Source organism: Apus apus, chromosome 6 (assembly GCF_020740795.1).
Source record: "Apus apus isolate bApuApu2 chromosome 6, bApuApu2.pri.cur, whole genome shotgun sequence".
NCBI classification, from domain to species: Eukaryota; Metazoa; Chordata; class Aves; order Apodiformes; family Apodidae; genus Apus; species Apus apus.
In genome coordinates this window covers 21,352,409-21,373,187 of record NC_067287.1, presented here as the reverse complement: position 1 = coordinate 21,373,187, position 20,779 = coordinate 21,352,409, and the positions used below count along the sequence as shown (strand labels likewise).

Below are 20,779 nucleotides of genomic sequence, written 5' to 3'. Positions count from 1 at the left end.
TTAGCAACCTCAAGGATACTAATTTCTTTGTAGCCTCCTCTGGATCATCTGATACCTTACCAGTGGATAACTTCTGTCTGTACTGTCTGTACTGCTACTTAGTTCTGTTTTAACAATTCTGCTTTATTATCAAGCCTAGAAGGTTTATTCTGAAAGTCTCAAGAGTATCAGTTGACTACAGTAGTAGCAAGTTGGTATATTACTCGTTCTCATCCTCAGTCCCTTTCATCTTCATTGTGACAGCTCTCTTTTATGTTGACTTGCTTGGAAATAGTGTTGATTCTCGCACTTCTGGTGTTCATTGTATGCTGTTTTTCTACAAAATATTGTGAGACGTATTCAACACTTGCATCCAAGGAAGTGCCACAAGTAAGCTTAGTCCATTTCTATGTGCAGAGCATGCAAGACTTTCTGTTTGGGTGACCTTTCTTCTGAATGTTTCCTTTATTCTGTTCCTTTGCTCTCTGTTACTGATGGGTTATTGTTTGGGTTTTATACATACTGAAATTATTTTCAGCATCTGGATTTGGGTACCTAGTTTTTTTGTGGATTTTTTTTATTGTTCAGCATGGAGATACTTTGCTAAAAGTACACTATAAATATAGGCTAAATTAAAAAAATGCTTTTCACCTTGTTGTAACATCAGAAGAAAGAGCATTATGCCTGTATGTAGTTCTCAGAAGTGTACTTCTTACTGTTGCTGACCATCACTTGCCTTTGTTTAGGATTGAACCTTCCGATTAACAGGGGTAAGGCACTTTTTAATAATTTCTGGTGTGGAACTTGTAGTAGATGAGCAAGCCATATTTCCAGCTGTTTTATAGAGTTTCCAGCAGAGGCCTAACTGACCTTTGAAGGCCCATCTTCTTCTGAGCCATACAAAAGCCTATTGTGCATGCCACTGTCCTCAACTGGGAACAAAGTAAATTCTTGTGAGGAAGCAGAGGCAGCTTGGGAATGGATCCAGCAAGCCTAGCAAATTCTCCTCTCTGAATTGCAGTGCCATATCAAAGCCTACGTTTGGTGTTACAGTCTTTTAAGGCTAACATATGAGGACAGGTGAAACCTTTGACATTCAGACAGTGGTGATTCAAGAGAACCTGCAGAGACTGTTCACTGTCCTCAGCTCTGGAGCATCTGCAAGAACCATCCATCAGAGGGGCTGTCCACAGAAATGTGCCTCCTCCAGAAGTAGTAACCACAAGAGGCTTGATCTCTTTGGCCAAAATCTGACTTCTCAGGCTCCAGTTATTCTCAGCTCCCTTAAGGTTATGGAAAAAACTCCTGTCCCCAGTAAGAGGAAATGTCTTCATTCTTGTAGCTGTTAGCAAAGACATCAGCCTGTTTGTGCAGCCAGCTGCCCATCTGTCGTCTTTTCTTCATTACTGCAGGGCAGGGACCTCCCACAGGCAGCCCATGCCCTGTGCTCCTTGAAGCCTACGTGCCAGCTGCTGGGCAGTGTAAATGTCACTGGGATGTGTACGTTCTGCTCTACCAGAGTCCACATATTCCCAGCTGTTCCCAGGCTGTAGCTGTGTTTGAAATCTGCAGAGCATCTTACGAGGGGCAGCTCAGTTAGGGTGGTCAGGTCATACCTGTCAGTGAAAGGGCTCTGGCCCCTGATGGGTGAAACTGATATCCCATCCTCCTGTCTTCCCAAGAGTATGCTGGTTGGTTACTCATGAACAGCACTATCCACATTTATGCATGTTCAGAGCAAACAACTTCTTTCCCTACTGTTCCTGTAATTAATTGAATTACATTTCATTGTAATTCAGTGATTAGCCTGCATTCCTGCCTTTGGAGTTTTCGGCTACCGTTAGCTTTGAGTCACAGGGGGACTGAGTGAGACTTTGGCAATGCTTTCCTGTGTCCCGACAGCAGCTGGGGAAGCAGAGGGCACATACCTGGTACAGACAGGGCTTCTCACAGGAGCTTGCACATGTGATGCATTTGAGTACATGGTGAAGGGCAAGGTGCTGCAGTTGTGCTCAGTTGGGAAGCAATGTTGATCTAGAGATGTAATGCTATGTAAATGTTTTGTAAGCATTGGTACAGGAGACAAAGGTGCTGTGATTTTCAGCTGTAATTCCTATGAGTTACATGGGAAAAAAATGAATTCTTCCCATCAACGCAGTGTGCATGGTGCTTAGCATTTTGAGTGGATGAATTCCGTTTCATCAGAAAGACATTTTTGATTCATGCTGCAGGGAGGAAGAGGGTGTGGGGTGCTAGACAGGAATGGTCTCAGAACCCTTCTTGGAGCTGTAAGCAGTGCATGTGTTGATGATTAGGAGTAGGGCGTGTGGATGTTTGCACATACACTCACACAGAAGTCCAAAATTACCACTGAATTAAAAACTTGTACATTTCAATATTAAATGTAACATTTAGTCTAAATATGTTTGTACATTTGTAAAAATAATTTTCATGCGTAGTTTTACATACAGACACACAAACCTATATAGGCTTATCAGGCAAATAGAAATGTGTCAAATATTTATTTTTGAAAAAAATAATTTTAAATGGTGCTGTTTTCATTTAACAAACACAAAAATATGAAATTATAGCTGTCAGTACTTTTCCTTCAAAATCTTGAAGATATTGTACTTCTTTTAATATACTTGAAACAGATAAAGTTAGAAGCAGAATGAAACTTTACTGCTTTGTCTTGATCCCAACTGCAAACATTTAAAGTTAGGGAGAAAGTTATTCTTTAATAAAAGAGACAGTCACCTTAGTGTAGGTGCATGAACAATGGCAGCTTTGCCTTGAGAAAGAAGTGCAGGTCCTTTTGATGTTTTGAAGCTATACTGTTTTAGGTAACATTTTAGCTGCTTGTTTGGGACTTAGTTGTGGTCCAGGATGTGGTGGTTTCAGAAAGGAAGGAAGGAAGGAAGGGCTTGAAATAGGCCTCTCCCCTTTGTAGCATATGCCTCTCGGGTAGAATTGGAAAGGGCAAGAGGTCTCATGTTGCAGGGTCATTTGTGTATTTCCTTCAGCCTTTGGCATGTCATGGGGCGTTTGCTGTGGGATCTCAAACTACATCTTTTCTCTCATAACCTTTGCTGTCAGATTTAGTTCCTTCATTTGCTCCTTGTAGAGTTATTTTACATGACATTAAGGTTAAGTAGAAGGTTTTATTACTGGAATTTTTGAAGTGTATGAATAACCTCCATTCAGAAACAAATTTGTCAACCTTTTTTAAAGTGTCTGTTGTAATTTATGTGTGAAGCAAGGTTTTTATGGGGGAAGATCTAGATTTAGTGCACCTTCTCCAAAAGAAATTGAAAGACTGCAGTATACTTCCGTCTGTGCACATACACTTGTATTTAACATACATAGCTGACAGCTGAAGGAAGGTATTTTGAAAAAGAATGATGATGATTGCCAATGACTTGCACAGAAGCATGGAGATTTGTATTGCAACCCTGCACACTGCCTGTTCATTTTTGTTTTGTGTCATTCTATTCTGCACCCTCTTCTGGGAAGTGGTCTTCCTCTTCTACCAGGCAGCACTCTTCTCTGCCTCACACATTCTTTCTCAGATAGATACTTAGCCATTTACTTGAAACAAACAAACATACATTTTTTAAAAACACACAATGAAAGAGTGAGTTTTCTTGTGTTACATGTTCTGTATTAAAATCAATGCTTCTTGACTGTACTCGTGATGATCTAAGGACCTACCACATTTGTGCAATGCCAGTGAATTAAGTGCTTCTCTTCATGTGAATCAAATCACTGCTATGCAGAAAAATTTGCCAAGCTCCAAGTATAAGGGTATGAAAAGGCAAGACTTGGATAGAGGTCGATATTGATAACAGGGAATGTTTAACTGGGCATCTGGACTGCTACAGCTCTTTGAGAAAGCTGCCTATTGAGAAGTTTACTCAAAGTATTAGTATAATTAAAGAACTTTTCAAATGGTTTTCTACTGATAATATAACTGTATGTTAGGGTTTTCCTTATATTTTATTTTGCTCAGTAACCCAATCATCATATTTTAGTATTAATATTGTTGTAGTATATGATTCTGCATTAGCAATGTACAGTCCCTAACATTGTATATATAACTGGTATTACTACTAAATTATTAAACTGTGTTGTGTTTAGAGTTTTCTCTTCTCTGTATCACAAGAGGGCTGATGCTGATGTTAACAAAAAGGTAGGCAGCTGTGCACCTAGGAGCAGAGAATGTTAATTACAGGAAGATTGAATTCAGAGTAGAAAATAGAAATATCTACAAACTGGCCTATTTGTGTTTCTGTGGTGGGTGTTAGGCAAATGGGAAAAGTTATTTTGGCTGCTCTGCAGGATGTGTTAATTTATAAAATTAAAAATAAAAAATGGAATTTCACATATGTATGTAAACAATGCGTATTTAATAGTTGATAGCAGGTCATTCTCTAGAAAGAGTGAATTTTTAGCTTAGTGTATAAATTTAAAAGTTATTTGAATTTTTTGCGTGCTGCATTGTGTCATGTAGTAAGAACAGTCTGCTTACTGTTTATTTACCAAAATTATTTTTTAAAATTATGTAGGGATATGAAAAACATTTTAAACATTGGTTTTTGGTTTAACACAATCCAAACAAAAAAATCCTTTGTTGTATAACAGAACTTTCCAGATGAGTATTTTATTTTTATTTAGATTGAAACTTTGCCAGGCAGGACAGCCATTTCATCTTGCATGCCTAGGTGTGTATGAACTGTGAAGGAAAAGTGAGAAGTTAAAGAGGGTCTGAAGAATAGCTTTGGACACAAATGGTATCAGGTAACTGAGTAAACTCAATGCAGTAAGTCCAAGGAACAGAGAAGATGGGATCAGTTTGGCTTATCTGGGAGTTCCAGTGATGTTCCAGATGGTTGCAGTAAATGTCGGATTTGATTTTCTTTCAGAGGGGTGAAGAAGTGAGGGAATAAAATGAAGATTAACAACCTATACCAGTTATTTGACTGAAAAGTGTTAAAGACAGTAACTACTACAGTGAATATAATTAATCAAATGCAGAGGTTGATCTCCCACTGTTTGGGTCAAGGTGCTTTAGTAAAGCCATAAAAATATTGATTTTTAAATGTCAGTATTGAATGTAGTAAGAAACAGGGCTTGCAATGAAAGGATGGCAGTGTGCTCAGTAAATGTTAGGTGAAGTACCAGAGGCTCAGTCAGGGAAGACTTTGATGCTTCACGTCCCCCCTGTTCTGCAGATCCTACCCGAGTGCATGGTCATTCTCCGTAAGAGCTCTTGATTTGCAGTGCTCTTTTGTCTGAAGTCTAGAATAATTCAGGTTATCAGCTTCTAAGCCATACTTCAGGGCTAATCTCAAGTTTATGCTGCCTGCTGCTGGAGAGAGGAAGATTGTGCTCAAGGCAGAAAGGATTAGCGTTCGTTAGTTCTGAATCAATTAGCAGGGAACACCATGCATGCTGTATAGGAGGTCCTGTAGCAGACTATTGATTTTCTCTTCATGCACACACCCTGAGCGTCACAAGGAGAATTTATTTCCTCGGCAATTTAGAAGTGGAAAAAAGCTTTAATTGCAGATGTTCTGCATCTTTTTCCATAACTAAAATTTGATGGGTTGGAGGAATAGAACAGGATTAAGAGAAGTTTTTAAATTGTGGTAGAAATACTTTTTAAAGTTGGCTATTTATATGCCATAAATTTTAAGGAAGTGGTTTTAATTTTTAAATGAAAAAAGGTGGCTTAGGAAGAGAGGAAAAAGAAAGTTTAGTGAACTTCAGCTTTTTTGTGATGAACCACACACTTCTCTAGAAGTGAATGGTACTACCTACAGCAAACCAGAGAGAAATCTAAACATGTAATTTTAAATAGGTTTACATGCTTCTGAAATGGAACTGTCAGATGGAATCTCTCTCAAATCTGCAACATGGTTCTTTGAAAATCTTTGGTTAAAGTGCAGAATCTGAAGCAGCTCTGCAACACTGCTGCTAGGAAGTTTGCAATGTAGTGCTTAGCACTACTAACAGAAAATTTCCTGCATATAAAGTCTGCCATGCTCAGCTCAGAGAAATTACGACCCCCATAGCTATCTAGTACCATATTTTGAAATGTTACTCTTCCTATTTAAATTTTATATTTTGTTTCCACTTAGGACAATTAGTGGATGCTAAACAAAAATCCAAACACCTTTTCTAATAATGTAAATACACCATTAAATGCAAATTTACCTTTTAAACAGCATCACCACTAAATAAAAATAACGTGTCTTCTCATTGGTGATGGATTATTATTGAATAAACATAAGGTTGTCTTTATATGTGTTTGATGCTCTAGTAGTACAAGTCTAATGATTATTTTAGTTTTGTATTTTGTGTAATGTCTGGTAGACTTTTAAACACTTCTAAAAAGTGATGTCAAGGAGGACAGCAGAGACAAGCTGAGTTAATACACCTCTCTGGATTACAAACATCTAAATGTAGAAATTCATTTTGTGCAAACCCATGATTTCTGATTCAGAGCTTTTAACTTCCAGACAGGTGATGTATTAAATAATCTCTCATATATTTTTACATGAGAATATCAGCCAGTGCAGTGAGAAGCACTCAGCACCTTGCAAGAGTCAGTCTGTCACCATGTGCTCTAGTAACACAATTTCCTTTCTTCTTATTTGGGTTTGCAGGCAGGAGCTTCCCAGGTCATCTTCACTAATCCACTGGAGATTGTAAAGATTCGGTTGCAGGTAGCAGGAGAAATTACTACAGGACCCAGAGTCAGTGCCCTATCTGTTATAAAAGATTTAGGCCTTCTTGGTCTTTATAAGGTATGTACTTCTGCTTTGAGTGGCTTCATTGTTTTATGCTAAACTTTTATATTGTTGAAACAAAAACTGTTAAAACCAAAGTATCCTTAACTTAAAAACAATCTCTTCCTGCAGGGCAGCCCCACAGTGGAAAACTGAAGAAAACCCACTTCTATATTAATGGCAGTGGGAGACAAAAAAATACTCCCCCATTCTATCCTTTAGGCTTTTATGCCAAGCTGCAGGGAGTCCTGTATTGCAGACCTGCTGGCTTTTGGCACTGATCATTTTATTTGGTGGGGTTTTGTGAAGAGTTTCTTTAGCTTTCCCTGTATTTCTTACGTTTATTTTGAATCTCTGTTACTGCTATTGTTATCTTTGCAGCAGGATATTCTCTTTGTCTTAATAATTTGATGTCAGTGAAACAGTAGTTTAGTAGGATTCAGATTTTTAAGAAGTTAAGTGGTGGGATTTGTCAATAACAAATTCCAGTCAAGAAAGACCCATACTGTATTGTACTTCAGCAGAATGCCAGTCAACAGATTCCTCCCCTGCAGTTATACTTACTACCATCATTACTGATCAGGTGTAATGGAGCAGAAGCTATTAGTTTTCTTAAAAAAGGAAGAGTATTTCTTCCTGTATCTTCTGCCAGTGCAAGGGGTAATACGTAAATTCAGCAGTTTTATTAGCTGTGCACTTATAAAACATTGTTTTACATGATTTGTCCACAGACCTGCAATAATACTATAAAAATGTGCAAATTTACTTTTACAGCTGAAGCTTTTGTTTTGAATCGCTAGATCACATTCATGACCATTTCATTTCCTACAGATCACAGGGGTTTTGGTACATGGGACAAAATTACCATTTCTGTTTGCAGTAATTAAGCAGTTGAGCTTACTAAAAATCCTGCTGTCCTTTAGAATTGCATTATCATTTGTGAGTAACTCTAGGAACTCATTTTAGAGCATGAAGTATCTGTGTGAAAATCGTCAAAGGGACAAGTTTCTATCAGGTCTTTTGCTTAAGCCACGTAGGGTTTGTAATGTGTGCTGTCTGCTAGTAGAACTACTGGGTGACTCAGGCGAGAAGGCTGCCAGCTCGGGGTATATTGGTTGGGTATTTTGGCCAGGAGCAGAATGCTTTCAGAATATAAAAATGAATTTTTTGGACATAAAAGTGGTTACTTGAGCTTTGTACATAAGGGAGTTATTTTAGTTGGCAACAGACTCATGACTGAAGTTACTGAAAGAAGAGTATTAGATATATTTTATTACAAGGATTCCACTGTTTCTACAGCATGTAAAGTTCTGTTGAGGAACTCTTTAATGCCATGTTGTGGCCAGGAGCTACTCCTTGCAGTATTATCATAGGCCACTAGTTGTACATTCCTGCGTCTTCCCTTGACTAAAGACTCCCAGTTTGCAGCTGTCTCCCTCTTACTGCTAGCCTTCCAGTGCAGCTTCTTCAGTCAACCAGATGACGGTCAATGGAGATTTCTAGGAGGTCTTAAGTGTCCTCACTGATATTTTAGTAATGCTTTTGTGTTTTGTGGAAATAATGGTATGCAAGGACTTGCCTTGCTGCTTCCATGCTTGTGGGTTCTTGTCAGCAAGACATAAGGACAGACCTTTGTCACTTTCTTCATCACATTTGGACACATCACGTGTGAAAGGTATTTATCCTAGGTACTGATGTCACATGTATTGCTTACCAAAATTAGACGTGAACCTGGAATCTTTGTCATTCTAGAAACTTCCTTCAGATGTGCTTTATTCTTTTTTCAAATTCAACTCTACATCTTGTTTCCTCCCTCAGACATTTTATTTTCTGTTATGTACTTAGTAGATCAAAAGTGTTGGTACTCCCTGGACTCATGTGGCTTGCTGGATATCAATTTTTACCTTACTTAGAAAATTTATTTGCATGATGTCTCTTTTGTATGTGACAGGGTGCCAAAGCATGTTTCCTCAGAGACATTCCCTTTTCTGCAATCTACTTCCCTGTTTATGCTCATAGTAAACTGATGCTTGCTGATGAAGATGGCCATGTGGGAGGACTTAATCTCCTTACGGCTGGAGCCATTGCAGGTAATTTTGCAGGTTTTCTAGAAGTATTTTTCTTATTTTAGTAAGTACTATTTAATATTCATTCAGTAGTCCCATATAAAGGAAGGGTACTGTATCATTGTATCTGATCTAATCTAAATTTTATCTCTGTTATCCTTAGTGGGAGGTGATGTAATTTTGATGGAAGCTAATTACATTTGCATAATGTGGATAAACAGCATAATGCAGCTCAGCAACTTGTAGCCAAATTTGATCTGTCTGTCTCAATGGGGTTTTACTTGTTACTGTGCTCTCAAAGCTGAAGGCTAATTTGAATCTTTGATGAACATAAAATATCACAAGAGCCAAGAAGAAAATGGTCTATCTAGTTTTGGATTCCTGAATAACTGAGAGGAAACTTTGTTCAAATGTAATTGCTAAAAATAAGGCATTAGTTTGTGAAGAAGCTGAAGTATCATACTCTGAAATGTAAAATATTTTAAGGCTTTCAAAAATATTTAGTGTAAAGAAGCACACAGTTGTGCTAAAGAAGTTTTTTCTAAATAGCGAGCGATGTGAAAATAATAGATGTAGGACCTGTAGCGGTGGATGTTTAAAATTGTGGATACAGATGGCCATATTTGGCGCTGCTGAGTATTAGATCACTAGAATGAAACCAGGTGTCTGCAGCCTTTCAGCCATGAACAACGTGGTGTTGGAATCTGTGCAGTTTGGAATCATCATTGGGCTGAACAGACCCTTTGTCACTTGTTACAGTCATAAGGAATCACTACATGTACATCAATCACGAGCTGTCTGTGTGTAAAGAGCAGTTTCCCAAATGGGTCTTGATACAGAGCTCTGTGCCAGTGGGTAGGTTCTTTGTGCCAGAGGGAAGGGAGACACCAGCTAGGAAACTAGTAACAGATGTGCAGCCCTGTTTATTCTCAAGTAATTCAGAGCTGCCAGAAATTATTTAGCTTACTGTACTCAGAGAAGCCCATATAAATATTATTAACTTGTACCTCATAGAAAAACTTACTGTTTTTCACAGCTTCTCTTCGTTTGTTTCCTTAGTGTTTCTGGGCGCTTCACGCTAAGTGATGAAACCTGTTAAAAATATGTGTAAATCTCATAGGCCTGGTTTCATGGTGTGTAGAGGAATCTTCCTTTCTGAATTGCAAATTTCAAATTCCTGATCAATCTGTTCCTGTTGTGTGTGTGCAGCAGGGAGGAATACAGTCTGAGCATGTCTGCCTGTAATGGAAAATGTGCACATAGTTGCTATTAGTGTATGGTTTTAGACTTAACTGCATTGCTTCTGTTTTCCTTTAAAACCTCCTGAATTGATCAGTGACACTTCAGAGTTTATGGTCACCTATCCAAATCAGTGACTTATCAAACTTTTAATCCAGTATTAACAAATTTTAAAATTTCAGCAGAAGTCAAAAACCAAAATTTAAAGTCAGAAGATGGTTCCTCTTTTGAAGAGGTTGACATTTTTACAGTATTCAGAAGTATTCAGAAATATCTCAGATAACACAGTTAAATACTGTGGAGTACATTTCTGAAAACTTTCTCCTTTCCTTTGACTAGAAAGCCGAGAGTGGTGCCTTGGGAGTGGAGATTTGTTCTTCCATCACTGTTGGCTAATATCACGCTGTTGGTACTAAGCAGACTTGTAAAACACCTTCATTGTCCTCAGTCTTTTTATGGCTTGCCTGTTGAAGTAAGCATCTATTCTCCTACAGCACAGTCCAAACAGCAGCACAGATGTATTTCTGTAGAATAGGTGTTTTAAGTAAGTTTTTGATTTAACACCTTTAAGAAATGGATGTGTAGGATTCAAGTACCCAAATCAATCATCTGTGTAATTATCAAAATATGTTGTACAGTATTAGCAAATCAAGTAAGGTTGCACAACTCATTTTTGTCATGGATATCTCTTATTACATATATATTGCATATGTGTGCATTTAAAAATATCTTTTATGTATTTGAAACTACTGTTAGTGACAGACCTAGGATATGTGGACAATTGCTGTTAATAGTTTATTATTTTCTTTACTATCAGTTACAGCCTTTGCATTTATGAGACGCAAAAGGATCATAACAAGCACAACAGTTTCTATTAGCATCAAGTGTAAGAACTTGCTGTTTTGGTAATGTCCCGTTCTTGCAAAAAAATGTTAAAGTTTGCAGCTGTATTTTTCAGTTAGAAGTGTTTCATCTTTTGCAAGATTCTTTGTGCAAATTAGATGTGGTTTTCTTCTAAAAGGTGTGCCTGCTGCTTCTTTGGTAACCCCTGCTGATGTCATCAAGACAAGACTGCAAGTGGCAGCTCGCGCTGGCCAGACAACATACAGCGGAGTTGTTGACTGTTTCAGGAAGATTCTGAAGGAAGAAGGCGCTTCAGCTTTTTGGAAGGGAGCTGGAGGTGAGAAATGCACTCTGAATATTAAGGCTGACCCTCCTTTGTTAAGGACTGAAACTAGAGGAGTATTTACAAGGTTTTATTCTGAAAAACATAAGATCTTGTTAAAAATGTTTATCTTCTCTCCTGAAAAATTATTTTCTTTGACACTATGATTTGTAATATTTAACAGCTCGTGTGTTCAGATCTTCACCCCAGTTTGGTGTTACTTTGGTCACTTATGAACTTCTGCAGAGATGGTTTTATGTCGATTTTGGAGGCCTGTAAGTCAAATGTTTGCTTTTGAGCTTGCACAAAATACCTGTCAAGTTAAAAAAAAAGTCACCACTTAGTGACTTTGAGCATCTGTACTTAAAATTGCAGTATGCAAAAAATCCCCCCCATCCTTACACAACCAAGAGAAACTAGCATGCTACTTCTAAACAGATGAGGAGATAAAGAACCATTTCATGTTCACTTTAAATTGCTTCATAAAATTTTATTTCTATTGTAGCAAGATATTTTGTCCATTTTCACTGTGTAACTGGAAGTTAGAAGAATTTACAAAGCCATCAATAACAATGTAAATTCAGGGGCCTTGATTTCCAATTAAGTCATGGTCTGAATTCAACTTTACTTGACCATAGGAGTGCATTAATTAAGTGCTTTAACAGTCTTCCATACTCAGACAAAAGCCCTAAGTATTTAGGCTAGATTTTGTAAAGTTATTCAGGCTTAAGAAAACACTGCAAATAAAGGAAAGGCTTTTTTTTTTTTTCATAATATTGTTCTTTCTTCAAACAGCAAACCTTCTGGATCAGAACCTACCCCAAAAACTCGAATTTCAGATCTTCCTCCTGTTAACCCTGAGCACATAGGTGGATACAGACTTGCTACAGCTACATTTGCTGGTATAGAAAATAAATTTGGTTTGTATCTTCCAAAGTTTCGATCATCTGGCACCACCTCAGGTCACCCAAAAATAAGTAGCAGCTGAATCCTGAAAAGATGTTTCAACCTAACAAAGTGATGCAGTGGAAGAAGTTCACAAGAGTAGTACTGTATTTTTTCCAGTCAGCTGCATGTTGTTCTAGCTGACCTGAGCTTGCAAATCTAATTACTCCTTTCTAATATTAATATGTACCTGCATTTGTTTATTTGCACACAAGGAACTGATTGAAGCTGTGGTTCTATGCCTTGTTTGAACCAGTGGCATGAATCTGTAGCCTAGACTTTGCCTTGCACAGCTTGCACTTAATGTTACTGTACATATTGTACATCTTTGTACAGAGACATCATGGCACCTATACACATTTATATAATGGGTATTGCAGCTCAAAATAGTTTGAAATGTACAGAATGTTTTGAAGTTTTGTTAACAATCGTGACAATAAAATATTTAAAAACACTTCAGTCAGTTCAGTTCTTTGTGTTTATAGAGAGGTTGCCCAGTGTTATTTTTTTTCTCCACAGATTACAGATGACAGATTAAACTTTAAAGACAGATGCACCCATTTAATGAATATACAGTACAAGACACAGCTTCCGAAGGAATGCATTTCACTGCTAGTTTCAGCAAAGGTATCAAAATGCAATGTGCTGGCTTGTAAGGGTAAGAGAACACAGTAGTTCCATGAGGACATGCAGTATTTTATTTTGCAGCACTACTTTGTAACAAGGAATTGCCTTGAACCACATAGTAATATTAAGTGTGTAATAGATCCTACCTCTATGGTTGCATACTTAAAATGCAATACTTGCCAGTTATTAGCAGACTCAAATTTTTACAGGATTTATTACTCAGTATTTTTTTCCAGCATGGAAAATTTTTGTAAAAAAAAAAAAAGGCAGGCATTCTCTTTTTTACCACTGACAGATTGTTATTCTGAGAAAAACCAAAACCAAACCAACAAACCCAACTTACTTTTATGTTTTTATGGGCAAAACTGATGGTTTAGACTTCCCCTTGAATGGAATGCTAAGTAAAATGAGAGGAGAGAAAAACCTTTAACTTTTTCTGGCTTAAGTGTCTGCCAAAAGTTTATCTGGTGTAATTTTTAAATGCAAAAAATGTCAGAGGAAATAAAGGCATCTAGATTTCTACAGTCCTAGAGGAAAAGTAGTTATACTACCCATAAAGTGAGAGGAGAGATGGGTGGATTTCCAGTCCCAATCTTGCTTACTGAAATAAGATAACCTTCAATCTTTATCAAGTTAAACATCCTGGATCACAGTGTATCCCAGTGGTATAAACTGATCTGAGGTTCTGTTGTTTTCTTGCTCAGCTGACAGCAGGCCAATATGAAGAGTTTTAGTCAGCTTATAAAGAAATGGCTTCTTAAAAACTGAACACTAAAAACACAGACAAGCCCACCTTCAATTCTCGTCTCTAAGCAAGATGCAAAATATTTTGGTGCTGAATAATATTTAGTGAGTTAGAAGTTACAATACATTGAACTCAGGAGTTTGATCAGTGTTTTGCAACATGCATATGTTTAAGCCCAGTAGAAGGCTTCCTGTCTTTATTAGTTTTTTTCCTGTTTAAAGCATTACCTGTTCTGTGCACTCTTCTAGAGACAGGCTTCCCAGGAACTCTCTCCCATGCTTTTGTTCTGCACTTTTCTAAATAGATACAGAAGTGGTAGGTGCCCACTGGCATTTAATCTTAGTCACAGCTTGTTGACTGACTTGATCACAGCCTTAGGAGACTTTACAATGCAAGAAAGTATTTGTATTTCTTCCAGCTCCAAAACTGAATGGTGAGGCTCCCATGATGATCATTTAGACTAGCTAGCATCACTGTTGGTCTCTTAATATTGCAGGTACAGGTTTTACAACATTTTTAACCTGTATTCAACTATTTGGTGAGGGAGGAAACAAGCAGGAATTAATACAGAATAGTTTTGTTGAAAATGTTTACAAGGTTGAAATGACATAAAACTAATGCCATGTGACCCACATGTTTATGCCACAATCCATTGAAAGAAAGCCCTACCTACTGAAATGCTGAAAAAAAATAAGTCTGAAGGAAATGTATTATTAAATAATACAATCTCAGTAAACCAAAGGCAGCAAGACAACAGAACATACTGCTTGTGAAGAATTCTTGTGCCTAATGGGTAAAAATCATCACATGATGTGGCTGTTTTTTATATAGTTGACGTTTCTCAATAGATGGCTGCTGTCATAAGATTGAGGAAAACATATAAGACAAGTGTCAAACTGAACAGCATCACTTTGCATTGTCACTTCTGACAAACCAACACCAGTGGAAGCCTAAATACATTTAACATTCAAACCTACTGAAAAAGAGAACCTCCGAAATACAGAACTGCTGTTACTGCTGCCCATGTCTCTATGAGCTGCTCGTTAACAGGACTGAGGACAAGGAGAAATTAAAAAAAAACCAAAACCTTTAAACAAAAAATGAGGAAATAAAAATACTTCTGGATATAAAACTGATTTGGGAATATAAGCTTATTTCCTACTTTTAAGTAAATAAAACAGCTCTTCTGACAAAGTGATAAGCTTGTAGCAGATGAAGAATACTAGAAACAAACCTAGTGTTGTAAAGTTAAAGGCATCAATAGTGGTTTAGTGCCTATTTAGTACAAGTCAGAATATTTCCTTAAAAAAAACCACAAAAAATTGACAGACAAGAAACACAACTCTCCCCCCTGGCCCTCTAAACCCAGTCTTGACTGAAAATTTTATAATGTCCTAAAAAAGAAGTACTAAAAAAAATTAACCTTTAACAGAAATTCCAACCATTCTGCTTAAGGCCATTAAGAGGTTTTGCTTTTCAATAAAAAATTTAAAAAAGCAATCAAAACATATTTATTTATCTTAATATGAAAAATTATTAGCAAGTCTGTAGTTTACAGAATGCAAATCATCATGCTATAGAAATGAAGTAAAATCTAGTTCCTTATTCTTTGGAAAAGAAAAAATTGACAACAGTAACCTTATTCCTTTTGGCTGATTGCCATGAATAGGAAGTGGAGGTTGGGAGTAGAAAGCAACTCTGATGGGTGTAGTAAAATGAAAGTAGCAGCTCCCAGAACTTTCTACTCTCAATCTACTAAAGGGACACAGATTAGGAGTCAGGACAGCTGACAAGTGCTCATATAGTATTTATTTATGAATCAGTTTCACTTTTTAATGCACCAATTCAAACCAAAGGACTTGGTATTGACTATGTCTTTAATTCAGGTCCAATTATCAAATAACTTTGTAACTACAGACATTTTTATTCACTGTATTACCCACTACCAGAGTCTGAGGCTTATCTGCTATATTAACAGTGAAACTTACTTGGAACATATGCATGCATATCCATGGGTAATTTCAAGAGTTCAAATTAAAGAATGCTTCAGAGATTTACTACCTAATGAAGGCTAGTCTGTATAATAGAGAAAGTTTAGTTTAGAAACACAACCTTTACTGTTCAGAAATAGGTAACTGTTAAAAAGTGGGTATTTTATCAGCTCAAAGCAAATTTACACCAGGTTAGTGTTTCAGCAAAAGTCCTTCCTTGCAAAATCAAAGTTAACTGTATTAAAAGTTGCACAAATCCAAGAATGCGCTTGTAATTTTATATATAAAAAGTGACAATGCAAGATCTGATTTTCAGTCATCTTAATACATTTTAAAATCCACGGTTGAATCCATATATTCCTCCCCTAAGCTATTGTTTGAACTGACACATTCTTACACTTTTAAGATTTGCATCAAATCACTCCCAAGTCTCCCACTGCTGCCCATTTTTAAAGATCTACGCTGGTATGCGGGTTGCAGCTTCCTCTTCTGCATCAGCTCTGTTAGCATTTATTTCTGCCAGGGTTCGGCCAAATCGAGTCCACTCGTCACTGCGAGGAACAGCAATTTGCTGTTGATAAAGAGAATGTTATTTAAACATATTGATAAAGAAAAACTGAGCTAATTTTGAACAGCATAGTGATTAAAGAGTGTTCAGAAGAGGTTCCAATAGAAAATCTTACCTTTATTTAGTATTAACTTTTAAAACAGTCTGAACATCAAAAGCTGTAACTAATTAAAGAAACAGAATTGGGGAATCCTGTACTTTAGTAGGTAATGATACTATTACAAGCTGTTATGATAGGTCTCCACCTGAGAGACAGCCTCCAAAGGGGAATACTAATGCCACATCCTGATCCAATCAGTTACCTAACGCTGCAGTACACATACTTGCAACAGCAGCAGCTTCCCTGTAAGAACCGAGTCAAGACTGCTTTGCTGCAAAATGTTTTGATCAGTACTTGTCAGGCTATGGTCAGAATTCAGCTGTGCCAGTTACAAAGAAGCTAAAGTCTCTACAAAAAAAACAACCAATTCTTTCATCTTATTTCACCAGCCTTACAATACTGTTTTTACTTTAATTGGCTGCCAGATGGCATGCTAAGAAGCTATGCTAGAATATCTGAAATAGACAAAAAAGGGAAACATTAATTTGAAAGTAAAAAACCCTATTCCTCTAATCACAGGGGGAAAATGTTAAAAGCAAGTTTCTAAGAGTAAAAGTGAAAGAAATGTGTTTTGCAATGTACTTTGCACAATACACAGTATACATACCTCACCCACGTCATATATAACTATTTGTCCCTCTGAATCACCGACAGCAATCTCTCTCCCCGACTGTGTCCATCTCACACGGTTCAGAGCAGGATTGCCCTCCACAGTAATGCTTGCAGTTGGCACCTGCATCCATTTAAAACACATTGCTAAAAATGCACAAGGATTCCATACTCTATAGATGACAGAACACATGTAGTCCCTCAGTGTTGAATCAAAAGAAGTGCTCAACATTTCTACTGAGGCAGAGTATGTAGATGTCAAAGACCCTCAGTGCCCTTAAGCTATCACCAGTGATACACCCAGAACAACACATCTTCTGTCCCTTGGCCAAAGAACAAGCTCTATCAAAAAGCACTTCTGCAGTCTTGTCACAAGACTAGAAGCATAGACATGCATCAGTTAGAGCCCTGGGATCTCAAGGAAGGTTATGACAGAGGGCAGGAATGAAATCAGCTGCTTTGGCAAGTCAAATTCAAAGGCCAGAAACACATATTTCCAATTTGAGGCCGTAAGCTGGCATATGTTCCTATAGTTCCTAAAACTGCATATAGAAGAAAGAACAGTTCTTTAAGTAGGTGAAATTTAAGTACTGAATATCTGTCTGGTTTTTCCTTTCACCTGCCTCAAACAAGTCTCAGAAAAGGTTTATACTATAATCAAATTTACAACTCACACCAGAAACCCAAACATTTGGTTCTCCAAGTTTAGAAACAGATCACAGTTCCACTGCAGTATTGCTATGGCAATAGGAACAACTGTGGTGTGTGGTAACAGGTTTGTTCATACTGTTCACCTGAAGACTACTAGGGCCACACTGGGGGATGTCTATAATCACTTTAACATGGATCAGTGTTACACTGGCAGATTTGTGGTAATCTTGTTATGGGTAAGCCAGTTTAATTACTGCTGTTATTCATTATGAGGAGTCATTCGAGTTACAACCCTCTAATCAAAAAATGGTATCTATAACACAGAAACCACTGTAACTAGAGAATAGTCAGGAACAACAACAAAAAAAGCCAACAAAACTGCTAAGATAAAACTCTCGACATATTTTTCTATGTTTGCAAACACTTTTCCAGCTACATTTGACAGTTAACCTTACTGCCTCACCTCAGTATCATTGTTGAGATTCCACAGGTCAAGCCTGCCTGTCCCATCCACACAGGCAAACAAGGCAGGATGAGTTGGAGACCACATCACATCATAAACATAATCTGAATTGTCTTCAAAGGAATAAAGAGGTTTGTTGTTCTGGAAAAAAACAAGCATAACAATGCTATAGTCTAACTCTGCACTTCAGAATTCCAAAGCTAACAGGTAAGGCAGATACAGAACTCCTCAACAGCATCATCAGCAGTAACTAAGAAGTGATTCATATTTAGACTTACTTTAAAAAATGCCTGTGCAAAATGCAGTCAAAATTTAATGCTATTATTAAAGTCACACTTTGCAAAGCATGCAGCCTCTTTGCTGGCTGCTACTACAGAACAATGGCTAGCAACACAATATTGCAAGAGATTGTAAACTTAATGCATTAAGAATCTTGTAAATTAAGCCAGTGATAATTCAGTGACAGCACTCCAGACTATTACTGGGAGATTCTAACTCTTCTTCTGCTTTGCATTCCTCAGAGCATCTGACTAATACAGAAAGAGGTAGCTCTGGTAGTGGCAAGGACACACGTGTCAGTTGTTGAGCCTCATGGAGCCTAATTGACACCAGTTTGGTGTTGTCTTAGTCCTCCACAAAACTAAACCAAAACATTTGCTTTATGCATAATATGAAGCAACTGACTTTACAACACGATTTTGTTGACAACAAACAGGAAAAGAATGAACAGAATGGATCAGAAATATACAAATGAGATACAATCTGAAAGCAAAGCTTTATGATGTTTACTATAGTTTTGTTCATCAGCTGTCTCCTCTTTGTAGGTCTGCTGCTAGGAACCTAGAGAGCTTTAGATGATGTGACTTCAGTTTACTGAAGGTTCTTAAGTAGCTTACATTATAGCACCACCTTGTGTCAAAAACTACAAAGAAAACCACTAACTATCTAAGTTACCTTAGTCGTCCAAAGCTTTACTGTCCAGTCAAAAGAAGAGGTGACAAAAAGATGTGAGAAGTCTACAGGTCCAACTGCTGCATGACAGTTGATACCTGTGATTGGTCCGTGGTGTCCTTCAAACATCTCACTGATTCCAGCTTTGCTGTTTTAGAATATATAACCAAGGTTAATTTATCTGGAAACCATACATCTGCAGAAAGAGAAATGCAATTTAAATACAGCCACAAGATTGTGCTGCTTTGTATGGATGTTAACCCACTGCAAAAGGCTTCATCACAACAGGAACACAGAAGACCAGACAATTGAATATCAGACTTCAGTATGTGTTCTCTGCTAACCTTAAGTGCCAATATATACCACAGGGCAAAGAGACTCCTTCAGGAGGTACCAGTCCCCACATTGAACTACGTTGTTCTCCAAGCAGGAGCTAAAACTTCCACTCATACAAAGAACAAAATCCAGTCCTTAGGAATGAGCATAAAACTCCCACTGACTTAAGAGCAGTTGCATGTACCTTATAGACACTGAGATCAGACAAACAGTAACACTGTATCCCTAATTGTCTCCTATCAGGAGTGATCAAAAAGAAGGAAGAGATGGGAAAGATGTTACATAAAAGTGACACAATTGGGGTATTTTGGAAGCAAAAAGCTGTGCAGCAAGGGAGATGTTTTTTTGAGATGAAACCTGGACACAATTATATTTAAGAAAGCAATTGATAAGATACAGTCAGACAATTTCAAAATAGATTGAACAGCATGAGAAAAGCTAGCCAATTCAAGATTTGTGCGTGATGTTACTGTACAATTATCAGTGGAACAGATACAAAGTTTGGAAGGCTCTGCTACAATTCAGTGAATGAAGCCACAGTGACCTACCTGGCCCTCCTGGCACAGATTGCTCCCTGTCACTGAACACAGCACAGTAAGGATTCAATATTGCAACTTCATCTGTTTACCCTTACTCAGGGAGAAGTGCTCACTGGAACTCATATACAGCTATTTTGAACTTTTTCAAGACAAAGGAGTCAACATGCACTATGAATAGTTCTGGGAGTGTAAAGCATGAAGGGACTTATCCTTTCACTTTTTTTTTTCCTTTGAATAGTTAAAGTTTGTATTTACCTGCCATGACGACACGCAGTGTACACGGAGCCTTCTTCACTGCCAACAACAAAGTTGTTGACATCTCCAACAGGGAATGACATGCAAGTAACAGCCACTGCCTTGGACTGTTTGTGAACCAGCTCCATGCTATCCTGTGGTGAAAATATCAGCAACTTACTTTAAAAAAACATTAAAATATTATAATATGCAAAGTAATTTAGATTTTTCCAATAGTATGGGTTGATTTTTTTTTGTATTTTGCTTGTACTGAATTGGGTCGGAATAAGAAAGTTATTTGTTGTTAAAATTGTGTTTGTTGCTAACACAAGTGCAACAAAAACATACAAAAGGATCAACAAGCAATATTTAATTCCACAATTGGGGAAATATTTTATCAAATACTTATCAAGCTACCTTAAGTATAATTCTGTGTGTTGGGAAAATGTTTATTAAGGCTTTTTAGATTAACTAAATTTTAACAATAGATTAATCTGGAATAGATTTTTTATATACACACACATATATATATGGTCACCTTACCTGTGGCTGGGAAAGCATGTCCAGACTCCAAGAGCATATTTTCCCATCAGTTGAGATACTAATCAAATTATGAGCATTCTGGGTCCCAACAACATTTACACAGTATACTGGGTGCTAAGAAATGTAAAATACTATCAGAAAAACAGATTTCCAAGTAATAACCAATTGTAGTGTCATTAATATACAGAAAAATACACAACTTCACAATTTAACAAAGCAGAGAAGATTGATCACAGT

At 37.4% G+C, this 20,779-nt stretch overlaps 2 protein-coding genes across 4 annotated transcripts in view; one reads left to right on the top strand and one right to left on the bottom strand.

Moving 5' to 3' along the window:
- The window catches only part of SLC25A12 (solute carrier family 25 member 12), a 48,757-nt gene extending 36,118 nt beyond the window's left edge, over positions 1-12,639 (top strand). For both annotated transcript variants that reach the window (XM_051623261.1, XM_051623262.1), the window contains exons 14-18: positions 6,648-6,788; positions 8,722-8,860; positions 11,097-11,255; positions 11,425-11,515; positions 12,036-12,639. In XM_051623261.1, coding sequence (XP_051479221.1) covers positions 6,648-6,788; positions 8,722-8,860; positions 11,097-11,255; positions 11,425-11,515; positions 12,036-12,228 — 723 coding nt within the window. In that variant the 3' untranslated portion in view covers positions 12,229-12,639. The remainder of the gene's footprint in view (positions 1-6,647; positions 6,789-8,721; positions 8,861-11,096; positions 11,256-11,424; positions 11,516-12,035) is intronic.
- Positions 12,640-12,860: 221 nt separating this feature from the next.
- The window catches only part of DYNC1I2 (dynein cytoplasmic 1 intermediate chain 2), a 29,167-nt gene continuing 21,248 nt past the window's right edge, over positions 12,861-20,779 (bottom strand). For both annotated transcript variants that reach the window (XM_051623263.1, XM_051623264.1), the window contains 6 exons: positions 20,543-20,656; positions 20,021-20,154; positions 18,894-19,038; positions 17,940-18,080; positions 16,824-16,949; positions 12,861-16,119 (listed from right to left, as the gene is read on the bottom strand). In XM_051623263.1, the coding sequence (XP_051479223.1) occupies positions 16,006-16,119; positions 16,824-16,949; positions 17,940-18,080; positions 18,894-19,038; positions 20,021-20,154; positions 20,543-20,656 (774 nt within the window). In that variant the 3' untranslated portion in view covers positions 12,861-16,005. The remainder of the gene's footprint in view (positions 16,120-16,823; positions 16,950-17,939; positions 18,081-18,893; positions 19,039-20,020; positions 20,155-20,542; positions 20,657-20,779) is intronic.